Source organism: Crocuta crocuta, unplaced genomic scaffold (genome assembly GCF_008692635.1).
Source record: "Crocuta crocuta isolate KB4526 unplaced genomic scaffold, BGI_CrCroc_1.0 scaffold1173, whole genome shotgun sequence".
Classification (NCBI taxonomy): Eukaryota; Metazoa; Chordata; class Mammalia; order Carnivora; family Hyaenidae; genus Crocuta; species Crocuta crocuta.
In genome coordinates, this window is record NW_027532276.1 from 735,736 (window position 1) to 757,938 (window position 22,203).

At 34.4% G+C, this 22,203-nt stretch overlaps 1 protein-coding gene across 1 annotated transcript in view; it reads left to right on the top strand.

The window, feature by feature from the left end:
• Window positions 1-17,223, top strand: part of AEBP2 (AE binding protein 2) — a 74,185-nt gene extending 56,962 nt beyond the window's left edge. Inside the window, exons 5-9 of the mRNA XM_077778402.1 lie at window positions 2,760-2,884; window positions 8,399-8,466; window positions 11,408-11,521; window positions 14,094-14,120; window positions 14,673-17,223. Coding sequence (XP_077634528.1) covers window positions 2,760-2,884; window positions 8,399-8,466; window positions 11,408-11,521; window positions 14,094-14,120; window positions 14,673-14,718 — 380 coding nt within the window. The 3' untranslated portion in view covers window positions 14,719-17,223. The remainder of the gene's footprint in view (window positions 1-2,759; window positions 2,885-8,398; window positions 8,467-11,407; window positions 11,522-14,093; window positions 14,121-14,672) is intronic.
• Window positions 17,224-22,203: the final 4,980 nt, after the last annotated feature.

Below are 22,203 nucleotides of genomic sequence, written 5' to 3' on the forward strand. Positions count from 1 at the left end.
GTGGGGAGAGAAGTGGTGGGTAAAAAAAAAATCTTTTCATTTCCTGTCTTATGAGGGGAGAATAAGGATAATCCTGAGTATATGAACTTTAAAAGATTCAGGAGCTTTCATTGTGAGCAGTCACTATTAAGATTTGAATGGCAGGGTTGCTAGCTGTTGCAGTCCTTTCCTTCTTTTAAAATGTGCTCATCTATAGCAGTGCACGAAAATCATCAGTTTGCTAGTACCTTCCTCAGGCAATTGAGAAAGGTCATTTTCACTTAACTGGGAGAGAAGTACAGTAATGAACAGAACTGCAGCTTAAGTCATTTTCTGTTTGATACAATTTTTTAAATGTATTTTAAAGCTTTTCTGTTTTGACATACTTCAAAGTACAGTGGAAAGAAGAGTACAAATAAAGACTTGTATAGCCTGCATTTAGAGAATCTGCCATGTTTGCTTTATCTCCTTATATATACATCCTTTGTTTGTCCTGATTACCATGTATTCTACGAATGCATCTACTAAGAATAAAGATACTCTTTTACATAACTATAGCACTGTTCTTGGGGAGGCTACCCATAATACCTAAAAGGCAAAAATAAATCAGATAATAGGTTTAGTTTTGAACCACAGGAAAATAGAATCTCTATTTTTGTGGTCTCTAGAGGTTTTTGATTGTACAGCTCATCAGTTAAAAAAAAAAATACTTGGGCACCGAGTCCCAATGTGTACTTATTACACAGGACACACAGGTAATGCTGCTGATGCACATTATGAAACAGTTACCAAGAAGGGTATATTAAAAAACACTGAGATAGAAAGAAAAAAAGTAGTGATATTATGTTCTTCCCTTACCCTAATGGATCATGACAAGACCTGCTTTGGAGACTATTATTTTAGTTTCTGTTTTTCCTAAGTGCTTATCCTGCTCAGGAAAAAGCGTATTTGGAGAGCATGGATATAATAGAGTATACTTTATTTTCCTCCCAGTAGCCACAAATCTAATAGGAAGGGGATTTGTTTCTCAATGTTAAGTAAAATCATGACTTTTTAATTTCATAAATGTCAGATTTTTCTTCTTACTGTTTTTTTCCTGTTGCATTCCCAGTCTTGTGGGTTCTACTGGTTTCTTACTTGATGTTTTTTGTTTATTTTCTTTTGATGAAAGAGCCAGTTTAAAAAAAAAAAAAGGTTGTTGTATTGAGTATGCCAACTGGTGAAAACATTTACTCACATAAGCTCTGGTGGGTTTGTATAGATGAGAACTCCGTGATTAGTAGAGGAAAAATCCACTTCACATAGTAGTAAATCAGAATAGTGTGGGAAATCAGCATACGTGTAATTCAGAATATGCTGTACCAGGAAATCAAGCCATTTCTTGTATTGTCAATAAAATGTAATTCTTATTATAGATGATCTTGAAAAATTACATGTATTAGTAAGCTCCACAATTGCAAAATAAGAAATTCATTTTCCTTTTTGTGAGCAATGTTCTTATTAGGAATAAAAATAGCACAGTTTATAGTAACACTAGCAGGATGAAAATAGAAATTAAAAAAATGTTCTTACCAAATTCAATCTTTTTTTTTTTATTTTTTATGTTTTATTTATTTGTGAGAGAGAGAGAGAGAGAGACAGCGTGAGCAAGGGAGGGTCAGAGAGAAGGAGATACAGAATCTGAGGCAGGCACCAGGCTCTGAGCTAGCTGTCAGCACAGAGCCCGATGTGGGGCTCGAACCCACAAACTGTGAGATCATGACCTGAGCTGAAGTCGGACGCTTAACCTCCTGAGCCACCCTGGCTCCCCCAAAGTAAATCTTTAGTGTATAGTTTTGTGATTACACTAAAAGATTGCTTACTCTAGGTTTGTGAGTTTGTTTTTAAAAGTAATAAAACTTTGTTAATATAAACTGTGACTTATGAAGGCATTTTTTCACATGCATTTCTTTTTCCTAAACTATAATTGTTGTTATCTTCATTTCACAAATAAGGAAGCAGGCTCAGTAGATTAAGCAGTTTGCCTAATTGCACAGCAAATAACGGGTAGAATTGGGAATTAAAAAGAATTTTGGGGGACTCCTTGGCATTCAAGGATGTGTTCATAATTTTCTTAGATTGTTGTTGGAAGAGTTATTTACAGTCAAGAAAATAATTGTCAAAAACTCCAAAAAAATATTAACCAGTTTGTCAAATTTGCAGTTTTTTTAAAGTATATTTATTAAGGTAATCTCTACACCCAGTGTGGGTCTTGAACTCATGACCTTGATATCAAGAGTCATATGTTCCTCCAACTGAGCCAGCCAGGTGCCCCAAATTTGGAAAATTTTTGATTACATGTTAATATAGAATATTCATGACATATTTTATTTGTTTGGCTGTGGTGAATTAGATCTCAGTGTGGTGATATTTGGAGACACTCATCAGATTGTTGAAAATGCAGAACTAGTGATCAGGCGAGATGCTGGAGTAAAATATGAAATTATATGGAAAAGATAACTGAAATGTGGAATCATGAGATCTGAGAGTAGAACCTCACACACCAAACGGCAATTAAGCCACATTCACGCATTAGCTTTTGTGTATTCTTCTTGTCAGCTAGACCCCATGTTCTGAAAGCAAAATAAATTTTTTATTTAACCATCAGATAGTTACTTGCTAATTGTCTTAATCCTTACTTACTACATTTTTTATAGAAAATGGACTATTTGGCTGTTGGGCAGATTGTTACATTTTTCTAAATTCTAAATATTCTTTACTTCTTTTGTGTTGACTTTTAGCACGACCACATGATTTCTTCGATGCACAAACACTGGATGCGATAAGACATCGAGCCATATGCTTTAACCTCTCAGCTCATATAGAAAGTTTAGGGAAGGGACACAGTGTTGTTTTTCATAGTACTGTAAGTATTTGTTGTTGTTTTTTAAATTATCTATGTAGGTTTGCAAGAACATGTATTTTGACTTTACCAATCATATTTCTAAACTCAAAATCTAAGAAAATATATTTTAACAAAATCTCAAAGCTCTGCTTTATCAGTATTTTAAAAATTACTTGTATTGTTGGTTATAAAGCAAATACAGTTAACTCTTAAGCAACATGGGTTTAAACTTATATATAGATTTTTTTCTGATAAAAATAGTGTAAAGTACTGTAAATTATTTTTTCTTGTGATATTAATATTTTACTAGAAGAATGTAGTATATGATATATATAATGCACAAAACATGTGTTAATCAACTGTTTATGTTATTGGTAAGGTTTCTGGTCAACAGTAGGCTATTAAGTTTTGGGGGAATCAAAAGTTATATGTGGGTTTTCAACTGGGTGAGTGGTTGGTGGCCCTAACCTCTGGGTTGCTCAGGAGTCAACTGTATTTTTCCCACAGTTCAACATTTTGATGATTCAGTTGAATATTGTAGCCTTTACTTTGAGCTATTTAGGAATATTAGGGTGACATTTGGGCTTGTAGGCATTTGGAGATCAGGCTTTGATCTTATAATTAGGTGTCTTTTCTGGTTTCCTCATTTGTAAAATTAGAATATTAGACTGCTTTTAACTCCTATCCTGAGTGCTTACATGCTTTTCCCTCAGCCCCATAAACAGATGATATTAAACAGAAATAATATAATGGCCATCAAATTAAAGATTTGTGAAGGAGAGAATTTAATTTTTAAGTTTATTTATTTTGAGAGAGAGAGAGATATCATGAGTGGGGGAGGGGCAGGGAGCTAGAATCCCAAGCAGGCTTCATGCTGCCAGCACAGAGCCCAACATGGCGCTTGCAGTCAGGAAATTGAGATCAACCTGAGCCAAACCAAGAATTGGGTCTTAACCAACTGAGCCATCCAGGCGCTCTGAAGGATGGAATTTTTATTTATTTATTCTACTGATATATCCCAAATTTCTTTTTTTTTTTTTAATGTTCATTTATTTATTTCTGAAAGAGAGAGAGACCGTGTGAGCAGGGGAGGGTCAGAGAGAGGGAGACACAGAATCTGAAGCAGGGTCCAGGCTCTGAGCTAGCTGTCAGCACAGAGCCTGACGTGGGGCTCGAACCCATGAACCATGAGATCATGACCTGAGCTAAAGTCGGACACTTAACTGACTGAGCCACCCAGGCACCTCTGATATATCCCAAATTTCTGTAATTGTTCCTGATACATAGTATACAGTCCATTTATTTGCTGAATGACTATGTTGTTATCAATATAGGAAAAGAACCAAATTTGAAAAAGCAATAAATACTTTGTTTTTGTTTAGCTAGGAGGTAACAGAGTTGTTCTTTTTCCCATACCCTTTGCCATTTTATTATGCAGTCATCTTTATTTTTTTAAAGTGGTTTTTAAAAATTTTATTTATTTAAGAGAGAGAGTGAGGAAGAGAGGAACAGAGACAAAGGGAGAAAAAGAATCCCAAGCAGGTCCCACATACAATGTGGAGCCCTTACGGAGATCAAGTGCAGGGCTTGATCTCATGAACCATGAGATCATGACCTGAGCCATAATCAAGAGTCAGAGGCTTAACCGATTGAGACCCCCAGGCACCCAAGGTAAATTTTAGATCAGACCTTGTTTGAATCCCTGAAGAAAGAGATTGTTTAATTTTGACTGTTGAAATATAAAATCTACTAAATTTAGGTTTTAGTTTTTAGGTCAAACAGAATGCATAAGAATAAAATGCAAAAAGATCAGTACTGATACCAATTTCTCTACTGGTTTGAGTATCTATTTTTTGCATCTCCTATAACCTTGAGGTTTTGTTGCATTGCATTTTTACTTTTTCTTCTATGTATATTTCCCATGAAAAATTCCCAATTTTGATTATGATTGCCAGAATTAAAGGCAAGAAAGGTAGAAGATTAGACACAAAACAAGGGAACCAGAGTCCTGAGATTGGAGCACATGAGACGTGTGAGTATGGGTTTGAGGAAAGGTGAACCATATTCTCTTTTAAAGAAAATTGGTTAAAAAAAAAAAAAAAAGAACATTGGCTTTAAAGAAAATGGAATTAAAAAAAAAAAAACCAACATTGGAGGGGCAGCTGAGTGTCTCTGGCCGTTAAGTATCTGACTTTGGCTCAGGTCATGATCTCATGGTTCGTGATTTAAGCCCCACGTTGTGCTCTGTGCTGACAGCTTAGAGCCTGGAGCCTGTGTCTCCTTCTCTCTCTGACCCTCCCCTGCTCACTCTGTCTCTCTCTCAAAAATAAACATTGAAAAAGGTGGAAATATAGTTACCTAAATAAGAATGAAGGGATTGAAAGGAAAAATAGAGTTTGTGAAGACCAAAGTTAAAGTGGCTGTACTGAGAATTTTGTTGGGGTTCATTCAGCAGATCAGGGGCTTGTTCAGCATTGATGGTTGAAGTCCTCCTTGAAGTTTGGTAACATAGGTTTATGATTTGGTCTATAATTGTTTGTTTGTTTTTTTCAAATGTCAATAAGTAAGATGTGGTCACCAGACCCATAGTGTGGTATTAGTACTCATTTGTCCATTCACTCAAATACTGAGCACCTACTTTGTACTAATGATACAGCAGGGAACAAAACTGGTTAAATCAGAACAATAAAATGTGTCTAGTGGAAGAGACATAATAAAATGAAATAGTAAAATTGTAAAAACTTAGAAAGTGAGGGTATGAACATTGTTATTAGGGGGATGAACATCATCGCTAGAGGGAAAATCAAGTATAAAATTGCAAAGTGGGAATATACCAAGTATGTTTGAAAATATGCCAAGTATGCAGGAAGGCAGAGAAAGTAAACGTTAAGTCATGGAGCAGGGAGAACCTTGTTTGACCAAAACCGTGGCTTTTATTCTTTGTGTGATGGGAAGCCATTGAAGAAATGTGAGTAGCCATGATCTGATGTGATTTTTTTCATAATAATTTTTATTGAAGTATAATAAATATAAACTTTACCCATTGAAAGTAAACAGTTCTATGAATTTTGACAATGGTACTTACCTATGAAACCACTACCACCGCCACAGTTAAGATACAGAACATTCCCATCTGTCAAAGGTTTTCTAGTGTAATTTTGTAGTTCCATCTCTGCCTCCATCCCCTACTCTGGTGAACTCTTCTCTCATGTGGATTTTAATGTGCTCACTTGGGTTTCTTTGTTGAGAGCAGAATGTAGGTCAGGATGGGGGAAAGGGAGATCAAACCTTTTAATCTCAGGTGAGAAAAGGCCAGAATACTTAACTGTGGAGATGCTTAGAATGGTTAGATGTGGAGAAGGGTTAGACTCTGGATATCTTTTTAAAGGAGTACTGACCAGCATTATGGATGGATCAGGTGTCAGGTTTGGTATTGAAAGTAAGGGATGACCACAGTGTTTCTGGCCTAGGCAACTGGGCAAAATAATGAAGTTGGGCTATTTAATAGAGGCTTTGGGGAAAGCAGATTGGGGGAGAGGGGAGTATCAAGAGTTGTAATTTTGATACATTCAGTAGAGAATCTCCTACCTCTTTAACTTAGGCAGATGGATGTAAGAGTTTGAGCCCAGAGAAGTATGGCTACAGATAACAAATATGGAAGCTTTCAGCATATTAGTGGTATTTAAAGGAATCAGATTGGAACCAAGTATAAATAAGGAAGTCTGAGGAGTGAGATTTGGGGCTTCTCACTGATTTTAAAGGGCAATAAATCTGATGAAATAATGGCTTGGTAACTAGCAAGTATCTCTACATATTAGGGAATAGTGGTGACAATGATGAGTACAGTTGTATTTTAAAAAATGAAGGACCAACATTCACATGCTTTCATTAGAGCAGCTCCTTGTGATGAAATCCTTAGGTTCACCATGGGAGGAAGAGTCATGATCAAAAAGTGAAGGTGATGATATTAGGAGTCTGGAAAAATTTTAATTTATGGAGTCAGAACCATCTATGAAGATGAAAATAGGTTTTTTAGCTGTAGAAAACATTGGAGGGATTTTAAGAACATATAGCTATGTTTGTCATACAAGGTATGACAAGGGTTTTTTTCCATAAAAACTAAGGAATAGGGATGATTTGCATCTCAGAAGACCTTGGGAAGGCATGAGTACATTGACTGAGGAAGAGCCACAAAAATGAGTGTAATCTTGAGGAATGCTTTTTCCTGAGGAAAGTGGACGGAAGAGACATCAGTCTGGGAAAAGGTTGTCATTGAACATAATAGAAAAGAAAGGAATTAGGTGGACGGGTTCTCCCCGGTTCCATGACTAGAAAGATTTTGATGGAGGCAATATGTGTTAACAGAATCGCTTCTTTTAGCAGTCCGATAGCCAATACTTACCACAATTTTAAGTATCCTAGTAAACAAATAAGCAGTTACAGGAAATAGCCATACAGATAAGGAAACAGTTTGTAGAAAAATATATGTGTGAGGTGGTACTATGTTATGCAGTTTGCCTAATTTGTTTTCACTTCTTTAATTGAAACATTTTCTTCCGGACCTTCTCCAGAAGAGGTCAGCAGAATCCTAGTTACTAGTCAGTAGACTTGATGTGCTTGGTTGGTTTCCATTGTTTTTATATCTTACGTTTTTTGTAGAGGTATTTTGTTTCAGCATCCTCAGGTTTGTCTTTGGGCTTTGAAATTAATCTCATTATCAAGTCCAGAGTTAGAGTACTTAACTATTGGTTTTTAAATAATGGGAATTATTGTTTTATTTTTGTATAAAGTGCTGTTTTTACTTTAATATACTTCAGTATATTTTGAGGTAGTTGTTTGCAGCTTGAAGTTGCTAAAAATACTGAGATTTAGATTATGGGAACACTAAAGTGCTAATTTTGCTAATATAGAAGTTGTAAGAGTTACAAAATACCATTTTAGTTTATTTAAACATTAATTTTCAGAATCTAGTAATGAATGACCAGTGTATTGCCTTTTTTACACTTTCTGTTATATAGGTCTTTTTATTTAGATTGATCTACTGTTTAACTTAGATCTGTAGATTCCTTACAATTGAACCTAACTGCTGATATGTCATTTAAAATAACACAAACCAACCAGCAGACAACAAATATCTTGGATATAAATTACAGACTTCTCCCATCTCTGCAGTTATTTTTTCTTTATTGTTTTATTCTTTAAAAATATTTAAACTAATAATGGATTGTTGATTGGTAATCTAGCTAATCTTCAGACTTTAATAGTAGAATAAATAGCATTTTTAGTCCCTTAATAAAGGTAATATGGTTATTAGTATTTGGGCATACAGAGTTTCTTCAACTCCTTTTTTCTCTGTGAAAATATATGATCAAAGGTGAAGCTACTATAAAGCAGGTCAGAACAAAATATTGTGGTAATATCTGCTCCAGGATATGAACACTTAAAAATTCTTAATTAGAATCAAAAGTGGTTTTATTGATGCATTAAAATAATGTTTACAAATCATTTTTATGATCTCTTTTATATCATTACTAGGTAATAGCTAAGAGAAAAGAGGATTCTGGAAAGATAAAGCTTTTGCTTCATTGGATGCCTGAAGACATGTAAGTATTTGAAATACTGTATAATTGATAGATTCTCTTATTTCTTAAAAAAATTTTTTTTAATGTTTAATTTTGAGAGAGACAGAGTGTGAGCAGGAGAGGGCAGAGAGAGGAGACACAGAATCCAAAGCAGGCTTCAGGTTCTGAGCTCTTAGCACAGAACCTGGCATGGGGCTCAAACTCCTGAACTGTGAAATTATGACCTGAGCCAAAGTCAGATGCTTAACTGACTGAGCCACTCAGGAGCCTCTCTTCTTTTCCTTTCCTTTTCTTTTTTTTTCAAGAATATAATATATTGTCAAATTAGCTTACATACAACACCCAGTGCTCATCCAAACAAGTGTCGTCCTCAGTGTCCATCACCTATCCCCCCGCGCCCCCCATCCACCCTTAGTTTGTTCTCCTATTTTCTTTTTAATGTTATTTTTGACAGAGAGTATACGTGTACTTGTGTGGAGAAGGGGCAGATAGAGAGGGGGACAGAAGATCTGAAGTGGCTCTGTACTGACAGCATAGATTCCGCATATGTGGCTCGAACCCATGAACCCTGAGATCATGACCTCACCCAAAGTCGGACACTTAACTGACTGAGCCACCCAGGCACCTCTATTTTTATGATTTTTTTTAAAAAAATTTTTAATGTTTGTTATTTTTGGGAGAGAGAGAGTGTGTGTGCAAGAGCGAGCGAGCAGGGGAGGGTTAGAGAGAGAGGGAGACACAGAATCTGAAGCAGGCTCTAGGTAGGCTCTAAGCTGTCAGCACAGAGCCCAGTGCAGGGCTTAAACCCATGAACTGTGAGATCATGACCTGAGCTGAAGTTGGACGCTTAACCCACTGAGCCACCCAGGTGCCCCTATTTTTACGATTTTTAAATGATGCTCGTGCAGTATGCAAGTAGCTTTAGCCGTGCCTTTGTTTGAATCACTTGTTTAAAAAGTTTCTGAACGTTGTCTAGTTCACAGGGATTAAAAAAAAATCATTTAGCTAGTTTTCCAAAAGCATTATATTTTTATGGCCTTGATTTTCCTTAATTAGATTTTTCATGTCTAATTTTCCTCTTATCTTTTTTTTTTTAAATGTTGATTTATTTATTTTGGGGAGAGAGCATAGAGTGAGGGAGAGAGAGAAAGAGTCCTAAGCAGGCTCCATACTGGCAGTGCAGAGCCCGATGTGGGGCGCGAACCCACCCACTGTGAGATCATGATCTAAGCCAAAATCAAGAGTTGGATGCTAATCCAACTGAGCCACCCAGGTGCCCCTCCTTTTATCTTTTTATTAAAAATTTTTTCTATTTAGAAAAGGTAATAAAAGTATATCATAGAAGTTTGGGATAAAATCAATAAATACCAAGAATAGAATAAATAAATAAATGGACCCTCATTGTATATACTTGAGTTTTTCAGAAAGTAATACTATGTGATTAACATTTGTCGTTGTTACTTAATATTTTTCTACAATATTGTTTCTTAGATTTCATTTTAAGGAGATGTTAATGTGATCTGAATTAAGAGATTTGGGAGTTTACAATACACAGTATATTGGTAAAGAAATCTAGCCTTTTTTTAAATCCTGTGACTATCAAACTTCCATTAATATAGAACATATTTTTCACATGCCCCCATCCAGATTTTGTGGAAATGCTACTGTAAAATATTTTGAAATGGCCTGTGTAAAATTTATTTCATGAACTCCCTTTTTTGCTAAAACACTAAAGTTACCCATTTTTCTCTATTGTTTTTAAAAAAAAATTTTTTTTAACGTTTCTTTATTTTTGAGAAGAGAGAGGCAGAGTGCGAGCTAGGGAGGGGCAGAGAGAGAGGGAGACACAGAATTGGAAACAGGCTTCAGGCTCTGAGCTGTCAGCACAGAACCTGATGCGGGGCTCGAACCCATAAACGGAGAGATCATGACCTGAGCCAAAGTTGGATGCTTAACCAACTGAGCCCCCCAGGCCCTCCCATTTTTCTCTACGCTTAAAGAGATATTAAGATCAATCAGTACACAAACTATGCAAAATGTTAATGGGCTTCAATATGCATTGTCTTCCTAAAAGTTTGTGCCAATAATCCTACCTACTACATTTGAGAACTTATTCTCTGGTTTGTTATTAACACTGACTGTTATCATTCTTACATTTTATATTTCTTTGATTACAAATAAGATAATTTTTAAACTGTTTTTATCATTAATGAATTGTTGGTTTGTATCCTTTGTCTTCCCTGATGAATATTCAGCTGTTTCATACTGATTTGTAAGAGCTCTTTTTATATTAAGGTTATAAACATAGTTTAAAGTATCAAATATCTTTGTATTTTTAGTATTTTGGATGTTGATCAGTACAGATATCAATCTAATTGCTTCTGTTTGAATTTTTCAGTAGAATTAAATTTCTTTGAATTCAGGATTTTGGTCACATGCATTTTTTAAAGTAGAGTTTAATCTCCTGGAATGTCTACTTATTTCTTGGTGTTAGCTATAAGGAATATAGTCAATAGTACTATAATAATTTGATATGGTGAAAGAATAATGTCTAGAATTGTCGAGCTACTATGTTGTATACCTGAAACTAATATACGTTGGATGTCAGCTATACCTCAATAAAAAAAAAATTCATTGTCAAATTATCCATCAAGTCATGCTCAAGTATGACTTTTATTCAGTGAACTAAAAGACAAGGCAGTGTTTTATAATATGTTTCTAAGTTTGGATATAGCTTTGCCACCAAAATTCCCAATTCATTCCCAAATTCATGCCTGAAATTTCACTGTCTTTTTTTAGCTGGGACTCTGCATCTCATTGCTATTTCTTTGGCTTCTGAGAAACTTGTTAACTTCTGTGGCTCAGTCACGCTAGCAGAAAAGTCTGGGTAATGTGAAGTTCTATGATAGAGTAAGTTTAAAATTAATGCTATTTCATTGATGACTTGTTTTTTAATTCATAGTCTGCCTGACGTGTGGGTGAATGAAAGTGAACGACATCAATTAAAAACTAAAGTAGTTCATTTATCAAAGCTACCCAAAGATACTGCCTTGCTTTTGGATCCAAACATATACAGGTAATTTAATTCTTGATTTGATGTTTTAATTTTTGAATCGTAGTCTTAAATTTCCTTAAATTTTAGATGTAAGGTTAGGACTTATTTTGACCTGAATTTCAGGATGAACATAGCTTCTTTCTAGAGCTTTGTATATAAAAATTATATCACAAAGGTTTATAAATTGTAGAACCCAGAAGGATAATTATTCTAGTAAAGTTTGTATGCCAACTTAATTCCAGATGTATTTTATATAGCTTAGATTGAAATGTACATACTATTTTGAAAATAAGTGCCTTTTGTTTAAGTATGTAATTCTTTTTATAATAACAGACTTTTGTGGACCTGGAAATATGCTGCAAATGCCCTAAAATAACCATAAATGATGAATTTTTTAAACTTCTACTCTACCCAGACTTTTTAGAGCAGTTTAAATATTGTTGTGTTTGTTTTTAAGAGGTAGTTCAGTATTCATATTGCTAATAATTTTCTGATCTGACCTTTGTTTTAGTGTGCTGTGCTTATGAAGGTATAGGGGGGGAAGGAGAAGAGACCAACATTTCTGACTATGTGCTGAGTCACTTTGCTAGGTGCTTTACATACACTTCATCCTCACAGCAGCCTGTGAAGTAGGTGTTACTATCTCTGTTTTACAGATTGGAAAACTGAGGCAAGAATTTAAATAGCTTGTCTAAAGTTACACAGATAGGATATGACTGAACTCCACACTGCCTCCATCCAAATGATGTATACTAGGGTGATTCAGAAAGTGGGGAAAATACTTAAAAGGCACTCTTTATGAGCAAATTTTCTGTGTTTTAAAACTTGATATGTATTTTGCATAGGGATAGGTTGAATAAGATACAATAATTGATACCCAAATGTGAATTTTAGCTATCATAAAGAGATTCTGTCCTGTGCCAAATTCTGAAGCAGTTAAACACTCTGAAATTTCTGTTCATTCTATGACTCAACTTTTTGGAAGGTTATTTAGTATAATAGGATTTCTATAATTTAAAATATCTTCTGAGAATGAAATTCTCACATAATGAATGAACCTTGCCCTGTGGAAGTACCAAGATTCTTAAGTTTTCCCTATTCTCCCCAAATTACTATTTTTTAAGTTTATTAAACTTGAGAGGAAGGAGAGGGCAGAGAGAGGGAGAGAGAATCCCAAACAGGCTCCACACTGCCAGCACAGAGCTCACCTCAGAGCTCTATCCCGTGACCATGAGATCATGACCTGAGCTGAAATCAAGAGTTAGATGCTTAACTGACTGAGCCACCCAGGCGCCCCAACGCCCCAAATTGTTTTAAACATCTTCTAATACAGATGCAATAATAAGTACAATAAAAACTTGTTTTTTGTGGGGTGGAACTGTGTTATCAAGAAATTAACTAGCATAAAAAATGGTGAAATTACTGTAAGGGAGAAGATTGACGGAAATCCACTATCAAAACTGTGGGAAAATCATGATTTACCTTTTTCTTTATAAGAAAAATAATTGAATATTCTTTATTTACTGGTACTTAATTTAGGGTTTATTTCTGCTTCCTCTTTGAAGGGAGTAATTAAAATTAGCATTCTAAAAGAGTGATATTTGGGGAGAGCCACCCTGCTATTAGAATTGGTTGTAAACATCCTTTAGGCAGAGAGTTGACAAAGGGGCATGAATCTTAATTATAAGATTCAGACTAACTTTTGTGTTTCTGCCCTGCATTCTACTTCCCCCCCTCTAAGGGTCTTTTTCACAGACCAGCTTATTTTTGCTATTTTGTGTATATAGGAAGCAATTTAGATATATTTTTGTGAAAATAACTTAAAAAAAAAAAAAACATTGAGGTGCAGAACTACGCTCCAAAAGAGCGTAGGAATTGCATTGTATGCTTCGGAAAGTGTTAAGTCTGCAGTTCTGAGTTGATTTAATTCTTGGGTAATGAAGATGTTCTTAAGATATTAAATGCACCTGTGGAATTAATTTTCTTTAACTTTATTACTGCCCCCCGCTCCAGTCTTAACATTTAATTTTGAGTTTAAATCTTCGTGCTTCTGCTATTCCGGAATTAGAATGGAATCTTTCTTAAAGTGGTACAGATTAATAGAACTGGCTACATTTCCTGTGGTGTAAACCTGTGAGCGAGGGCTGGATTTTGATTTGGAGAACTTGTGAAATTAGGTAAAAACAATACAGCGATTATTCTAACCTGTTTTAAGAGAAATATTTTGTAGCTTATACACATCTCAAAATGAAAGCATGACAGACCTTCTATATATATATTCAAAATGAAACTAAACTTGTTTATTCAAGATTTAAACATCAGTTTTAAAGAAAGTCCTAGTTGGCTAACATGCATGTGTTAGGCATGATATTCTTTTTTCGAATCACATTAGCTGACATAAAAAGGAATTATTAAAAAGCTATATTATATAACAGTTTGCATCCATTAATGTATGAATGCTTTGGAAATAAATTTTAATGATTAGTAATTATCACACTGCCTATATCTTATTAATGTTTGTAATGTTTCTTTTGAAATATTTAATGTATTTTTTATTCAGTTGAATAAAAGAATATTCCCTCTTTTTTTCTAGAACAATGCCGCAGAAGAGGTTGAAGAGGTAAAAAATAAATAAATACATAAAAAGCAAACAAGCGGGGACACCTGCAGTCTTAGTCACTGACAATGGGTTTAGTAAAAGTTGCACATTAGAGTCATAACCCCCTTCCTTTTTTTTTTCTTAAATCCGGTATTTAGAATAATATTTATGCTTAGTGTAAACATTCTGTGAATGAAGTAGGCTCTTCTGTGGAATATATTAATATATTACTGTATATCCACATTTTCATGGAATGGTACTGTGGGAGACTGAGCAAACACTCTTCTGGCAACTTAGTGGAACAGCTTCTTAAAGGCTTTGCATGCTTGCTGCTTTAAGCTGCTTTTTTTTTTTTCCCTTTAGCAATTACAGTAGTTTATATTGGAAAGAAAAACAATTACAACATGTGCCCTTAAAAATACCAAAAGCACTGTAAGGATATTTGTCTTGACAGTGTCTATTGATTTGAAGTCATATTAGGAAATACTTAGCCAATGAAAATTATCAAGAGATAATTTACCTTTCAATTATGATAAATAGATGTGATTGGTTGCCATTTGTGTTCTTTTGCAGAACTCTGATAAGAAAAGTGTTCAATTTGTATTTAAGCAAACAGTGAACGACATTTGCAATCAACTAAAAATTCGTCTATCGAATTAGGGCTGAAAATTTCTGTTAAAGAGTGTTGCAGTATGTCTGGTGGCTCCCTTTTCAGGACTAGGGTTTTCTCATGGAGTACAGTATGTTAATATTTACCTATATAACTAATCTGTTAACGGTTTTTGAAAAACCTCTATTTCAAATTATTTGAATAATCCTCATATTTTCATTTTAACCTATATAAGCCTCTAATTTTTTTTTTTTCCTGAGGAAATTTCGCCTTTGGTTTATGAGGTGTTTTTTCTTAACGTAAAAAAAAAATTTTTTTTTTTTTTTAAAGTATCTTCAAACTGAATCCTTTATGCACCAAAGTTGGTTTTGAAAAGGAAAATAAAATCACTTTCTTGCTTGGTAAGCAAGAAGCCATATGGATTTTTTTTACCTTACAGAAATGGAAATATGTGTAACTTGTTAGTATTGTATCAAACAAATGTTGCATAGAGATAATAGAACATTGCTTGTAAATAATTCAGCAGATTTGTAATATATTTTTATATTATGAAATGTACTGTAGATGTTTTTCTAGAGGCATGAAAGTTAAATGTATATATTATGGGTAGAAATAATATTGAAGGATATTGTAATTCACTAGTGCTGCCAGAGGAATTGTTAATAAAGCACCTTCTTTAACAATAAATGTCTTTGCAGACTTAAGGGACTATGTACTACTGTTAATATCTATAAGAACAAAACACATTGAACATCCTTCCAGAAAGTCTTTGAGGGAGGACCTATACCCATAATAGAATTATGGCACTCATTTCTGACAGTGACCGTGAAATCAATTATTTCCTTACTGTTGGAAGGACATATTGTAAAGTATATGTGGTTATATGCAGTCAAACTGCAGAAAATACTCCTGATTGAGGAGTTTTCACTATACTACAGTGATATAAAAACCAGCAGTTTTTACACTAAATTTTTTAAAGAAAAGAATAGACAAAAATATAGAATTAAGCCTTTGGTTCCAAAATGGGAAAGGTTCCATGATACATAAATCATTTCTCATTTACTTTAAAAATTTTTAAAAATAATAAAAATTATGGGAGACTTTATTCGTTAACAGTGGGGTAAAGAGCTATATACATGAAATGAGTCATATAAAATTAAATGAAGTGCAAATAAAAGCACTGCTACTATAAGACATTCTGGAATGGTTGTTTAATAAGGGTATTATCCATTTGATCTGTAGCAAATGTGATTTTATTTTTTAAAAAGAAAAGCAGTGTGTTTTACTTTTTTTGTTTTCTTTTGCTTAAGCACTTCATCAATTGCTTTATTCTGTATCTACAAAGTAATCTGCGATCTCCTTTGTTCTTTTAAAAGTTTGATTTGTTATAAAATTGCCAAATAGAAGTGTTTCAGATATATAGTTTGTACCTGTATTTTTTATTTTATTGCCTCATGTTCTTGTAAGTCATTCTTAATTGACCGATGATTGTAGACCTTGCCTGAGTATTTTTTCTAATAAAACAAAGCAAATCACATTTAGCTTCAAAATTGTAACAATTCAGTTGAATTTTTAAAACGACATCTGAAATATACATCTCATTTTCTTTAGGGGCACAGCAAATAAATTAATTTTTTCATTGTGTGGAAATATTTTCAAAACCTAATTTCATGGTTATTGATTAGCTAGCTAGCCTGTGAGTACTCAATCACTCATGGTACTTTGCTGCTTATCTGACTTTGGTCTGATATTAACACACCAAAAAGAGTACAGAATTGAAGTAGTTTTATAACTTGTATATATACACACATGCAATTAAGATTGGGAAATAAGTGAAATTTTTAACTCATAATAGTTTATTTAGTGATGTTTACTCATTTATATTGTTCCTCCTAACCCCCATATATGACATATTTGTAATACGGCACCTGAAATAATCAGTCTCTTACTCAAAATCCATTGTCCAGTTCAGCAGCAGGCAAACTGCAGCCCACAGGGATAGCCACTCATGTGCGTATTGTCTGTGCCTGCTTTCTCCCTGTAGTAGCACAGTTGAGTAGTGAGAACTTACAGCCTGGAAACCTCAAATATTTACTTTCTGACCTTTTAAGGAAAAATTTGTCAGTTCCTGGTATGGCTGATAAAAGTTTTGGAAAAATTTTACCTAAACCACACAACTTAATCTACGTTTTGATTTGATAATGTTGATTTGGGTAATTATCAAGTACAGTAAATTTCAGTGAAAGTCATTTATACTTTTCAGTAAATATTGCTGCATTAGGTACCTGCAACAAATGGTGTTTTTAACAAAATTATACATTGAACTTCCTAATAGTTACCAACATTCACCATTTGTGTTTTTGTATCTTTAGGACTAAATGAGATTTTGTAAATCAGATTATGTTTAAACCGTAAGGCACATCTGCTTTATATATAAGAATTTTGGAAGTGGAAAATATTGTAAAATTTAAAGTTGTTTATTTTTCTAATAAACTTTTTCATATATAAATCTTCCCTAAAGTGGACACATGACTTCTGAATTTCAGATGAAAGGAGATTAAGATGGACAATAATGAAGTCTCAATGCGTATTTTAAGATTTGTTTGACTCTGATTGAAAGCATTGATAATCATGTCAGTAAATCTTTGACTGTAAAACTTTTTTTTCCCTTTCAACACCTTAATAAAATGTTTTAAATATGCAAGTACTTTTAAAAGGATAGAATTTGCCACAATTATTTAAAACATCTGTTATTTGTTTGCTATTTGAATTCCTGTTTTAATAATATATGATCAACAGAAGTGTTAGATATTCGGACAAAATTTAAAATGGAAAAATATGGTTGGAGTCTGTAAAATAGTTGGGAGACTATTTTCTGTATAGTTAAAGTTTGTTTTGTTTGTTTTTTTAAGCCTTTAATACCTCTGCATAGTTCTCTAAAAGGTAGACACAAATTTTAGTTTAGATAGATTCTCAGTATGAAAAACTGGTAGTTACCTGTAAACAAAGCCTAGGGTTGTAGACGTAGAAGGAGAAGTTAACATACATAAATAGTCTTTTAGAAAGGTAGTTAAAGCATATATGTTATTTGAATGTTTTGGTTTTTTTTTTTTTTTTTAAGATTTTGTTTTTAAGTAATGGCCAATATGGAGCTTGAACTCCCAACCCCAAGATCAAGAGTTGCTGGCTCCACTGACTGAGCCAGCCACGCACCCTGAATGTTTTGGGTTTTTGAGAGAGGAAATGGTACATTTTAAAAATTAAAAATATTTTTCAAGAAAATCAGAGACTATTTCTTAAAAGGATAAAATTTGTTAGAAAATTTCTTACATGTTTTTCTATTTTAATTCTTAAAAAATCTGTGACCCAGTAGAAGGTTTTATAATTCCAGCACTACAACTTTAATATAAATAACAGCCTGCAGAGTTCTTTTTTCTTTTTAGGTTAGAGTATTTTGTCATTTCTGATGAGCCTCAGAGCCTTAAAAATGTTATGAAATGCTATATTCTTATTTTTAAGTAAAGTTTTTTTAGTATTTACATACTCCAATCAGATTTTTTCAGAATCCGTTTTGCATGGTACATTAACGCATAGTTCTATTACACTGAAAATAAAAAGGAGTCATAAGTGGTNGATATGTCGTTTGCAGCTATCTTTTCCCATTCCGTTGGCAACCCACATTTTTCTACATCAGTATTCTTTTCACTACACCACACTGTTTTTCACATTGTAAGAGAGGAAATAAATGTACAATTGCAATACCATTGTAAAGTCGTTTTCAGTGTTTCTGCCGTAGTCAGTCCCTAGCATGATACGTGGCACAAAATAGTCTATAAAGGATTTGTTCAAAGAGTATTATAGGTGAGTAATAGTAAGATACTTTGTTATAGTAAGATACTTTGTGGAGAATGATGTCCTTAAAACATCAGTAGGGTTGAAGCAGTGTAAACCATACTATGCTAATGCTATGTACTTTTATTTATAAACCTATAAAGGGAATTCTACTTTGTCTAAACATTCTCAATTGAAGGATTACTGATGCTATATTTTCACATATTTAGTTGTAACCATTTTTGGTTTATTTAATTTTGTTAAAAATGTGCTCAATTTAGTTTTTGGTGGAGCCCCATTTTTTTTTATTACAGTAAGACCTCAATTATATTTATGATATAAGTAATACATTTAAGTGATAACACTATTTTGAAGGAGTTACCCAGCATTTAATTTCTTCATTTCAATGTTTTGTTGTGGTCCCAGAGCATTGTCTGCACCCACCCCCTTGCGCCCCTCCCTCAGCCCCAGGAACTTTTTTTCTCTTCAATATGTATATGCTTCTGCTCAGGAAAAATCTTATGAATTCATATGTCTTATATATCTTACACATTTATTATGGAATTGCCAAGGATTTACATGTTTATTACAACCATTTCAGGAATCTATTTATGCCTAATAGCTCTTGCATGTGATTATTACATTTTGGGCCTCTTTCTAAAAATTTTTTTGGAGAATATGTAGCAAAGGAATAATAATAGATTGTAAAACATGAGTATATTTACTCTTAATAGCTGGACCCAGTGTGGATAGTTTTGTATTAACATCTTCTGCAGCACTATCGAAGATTGGGTCAGGAGATCCCCAGGTATGTCTTCTTGAATTTCAGAAATTAAGAAAGCTAATTGGTGGTTTTCTTGTTACCTGAATATCTTTTTAATACCTACATTAAGGCCCTTAAAAGATTGTAGTAAATGTCATTCTTTATAGAAGGTAAGAAAGCTTAGTTAGGTTTCTGTGAGTCTCTTCCACTGTATGTTCTTCCCTAAATCAACCAAAATATCTAATTTTCTTATTAAATGTAATTCAGAACAGTCAAAGTTCATTCACAGTTTGTCTTCAACATTGATAGTCTTTAAAACATATATCTTAGTTTCTCTGTTATTATATTTGCCAAAATGAAGAAATTAACAATATGGGAAGTAAGGATAAAAGTGAAAGTCCTCACTTTTCCTTGTCTCCAGATAAATATTTTGATGATTCTTTCCCAAACTTCTGTGTTTCCTTTTTAAATTGTTATACACTCAGTTCTAGGATTTGGCTTTTACTCAAGACATCTGTATAGGTCTTACTCTTTTTTACAGTCAGGTGTGACACACTAAAACTTAGTCATTTCTTATTGGTTGACATCGAGATTAAAACTGCTTACAGTTTTATTGTCAGGTAGTTAGTACAGCAGCATCCTTGTTAAGTTTTGTTATTACTGAAATGTTTTTCTGAAAGGGTGGTGCCAACATAAACTGGATGTGAATGCTTTTTTCCTTGCACTGTACTAATACTTAGATATTATCAACCTTTAAATTTAGTCTAAGGTATGGGGCGCCTGGGTGGCTTAGTCGGTTAAACGTCCGACTTTCGCTTAGGTCATCATCTCGCGGTTCATGGGTTCGAGCCCCGCGTCAGGCTCTGTGCTGACTGCCAGCTCAGAGCCTGGAGCCTATTTCACAGTCTGTGTCTGCCTCTCTCTCTGGCTCTCCCCTGCTCACGCTCTCTCTCTCTCTCCTAGAAATTAAAAAAAAAAAATTTAGTCTAAGGTGGAAAAGTGGGTTAAGAAAATTGCCTGTGTTTGATTCTTAGTTCAACTGAAAACTGTGGTTTGGGGGAAGTTGAATCCCCTATACCTGTTGTTTTTTTTTTTTTTTCATTTATAAAATAACATGCCATTATTACTTGAGAGGATTTATATAGTCCTTGTTTTGATGAGCATGGTTTGAAGAGTACAGTCTCAATTTGTATGTCTTATCCTTTCAAACCCACTTGAGATACATGGTCTTCTCATTGAAAGAAATCTACGTAGGTTCCTTCATCTTTCTGATTATTCTTGAATAAAAAGCTCTCATTTTCATCTTACTAACTTCAAAAAGTATTTTATCCTTCAATCCATCTTAATTGTACAATTAGGTGAGTCTTGGCAGATGCGCACCTAACCTTGAAATCAATAATTAAGACACAGAACATTTCCATCACCTCCCGTAAGTTTCCTTATGCATGATTGTATTCTGTCCTCTTACAGCCCAGCCGAGGCAACCGCTGAGCTTGAGTCTCAATGTAGATTGGTTTGCATTTTCTAAAATTTAAACAGAACCATACAGTATATACTCTGTTGTGTTTGACTTTCACTCAGCATAATCTTGAAATCAATAAATACTGTAAATGTATTTACATTTTCTGCTGATCTAGTGGTATGAACTTTTTAAAAATTTTTCTGTTCACATTTTAAGCAGGTAGTGGGGGCACAAAATTATCTGAACTCTTCTGACTTCAGATCATTACAGATTTACTAAATAAATACAGACGACTTCTGGGATGTGATTAGGCAGTGTTGAATGAGTTCTCTTTTAATCATAGTTTATGTCAGTTTTTAAATTACTTCTGTGGCTTAAGATAGAAGTCTAGGTATTTCTTTATACTGTAGATGTTTGAGCAAGCATTTCTAGCAAAGAAATTTGTTGCTGTTATATTAGGGATGTCATGAAGTTAACTGTTAGCCTTCAAATTTAATAAAAGGTTAATGGAATGTGAACGCTTAGAGCATTTGCAAAGTGCAAGGTGCTGCCTAGATGCTAGGGGTTCAGCAGTGAACAAAATATTCTTGATCTCATGGAACTGAAAAGTGGGGATGGGCGATGACAGGCAGTATGCAGATAAGTAATATATATGGAGGGGGTGAGGTGGTGGAAATTCTGTGAAGGAAAACAAAGTGGAGGGAAGGATAGAGAATTTGTGATGCAATTTAAGTACGGTAGTTGGTAAGGTAGACCTTATTGATAGGTGACGTTGGAGCAAACCCTTGAAGGAGCTGAGCAGGTATCAGGTATCTGAGGGAGAGCAGGTGTCTGAGGGATGAGCCTTCCTGGCAGAGAGAACAGCAAGTGTTCTCTCTGAGGCAAGATCATGTATTCAGATACACATTAGCTTCTTACATTGTCCTATTAGGATTCCAGGTACCGGTGGTGCTGCGTTCAACAAAACCTTAAAAGATAATAACAGCTTCTTGGAGCTTCTATGTCATCATGCTTGCTGTGTTGTAGGGCTGGGGTTGATGTGAAAGGGCGTGATCTTTGAGGAGATGGGGAGCCATTGGAGGAATTTGAGGAGAGAAAAGTTATGTTTGTAAAGGGTCACCCAGACTAAAGAATTGACTATAAGGGAGCAAAGACAGAGGCTGGAAGAGTATTTCCATTTTTTTAAGTTTTGTTTATATAGTCTCTGTACCCAGCATGGTGCTCAAGCTCAACAACCCTGAGATCAAGAGTCCCATGCTTTTCCAACTGAGCCAGCCAGGCGCCCCTTGGAGAAGCATTTACAAACAATGCTTGGGGGCACCTGGGTGGCTCAGTCGGTTAAGCATCTGACTTCGGCTCAGGTCATGATCTCATGGTTCTTGGGTTTGCACCCCACGTTGGGCTCTGTGCCGACAGCTAGCTCAGAGCCTGGAGTCTG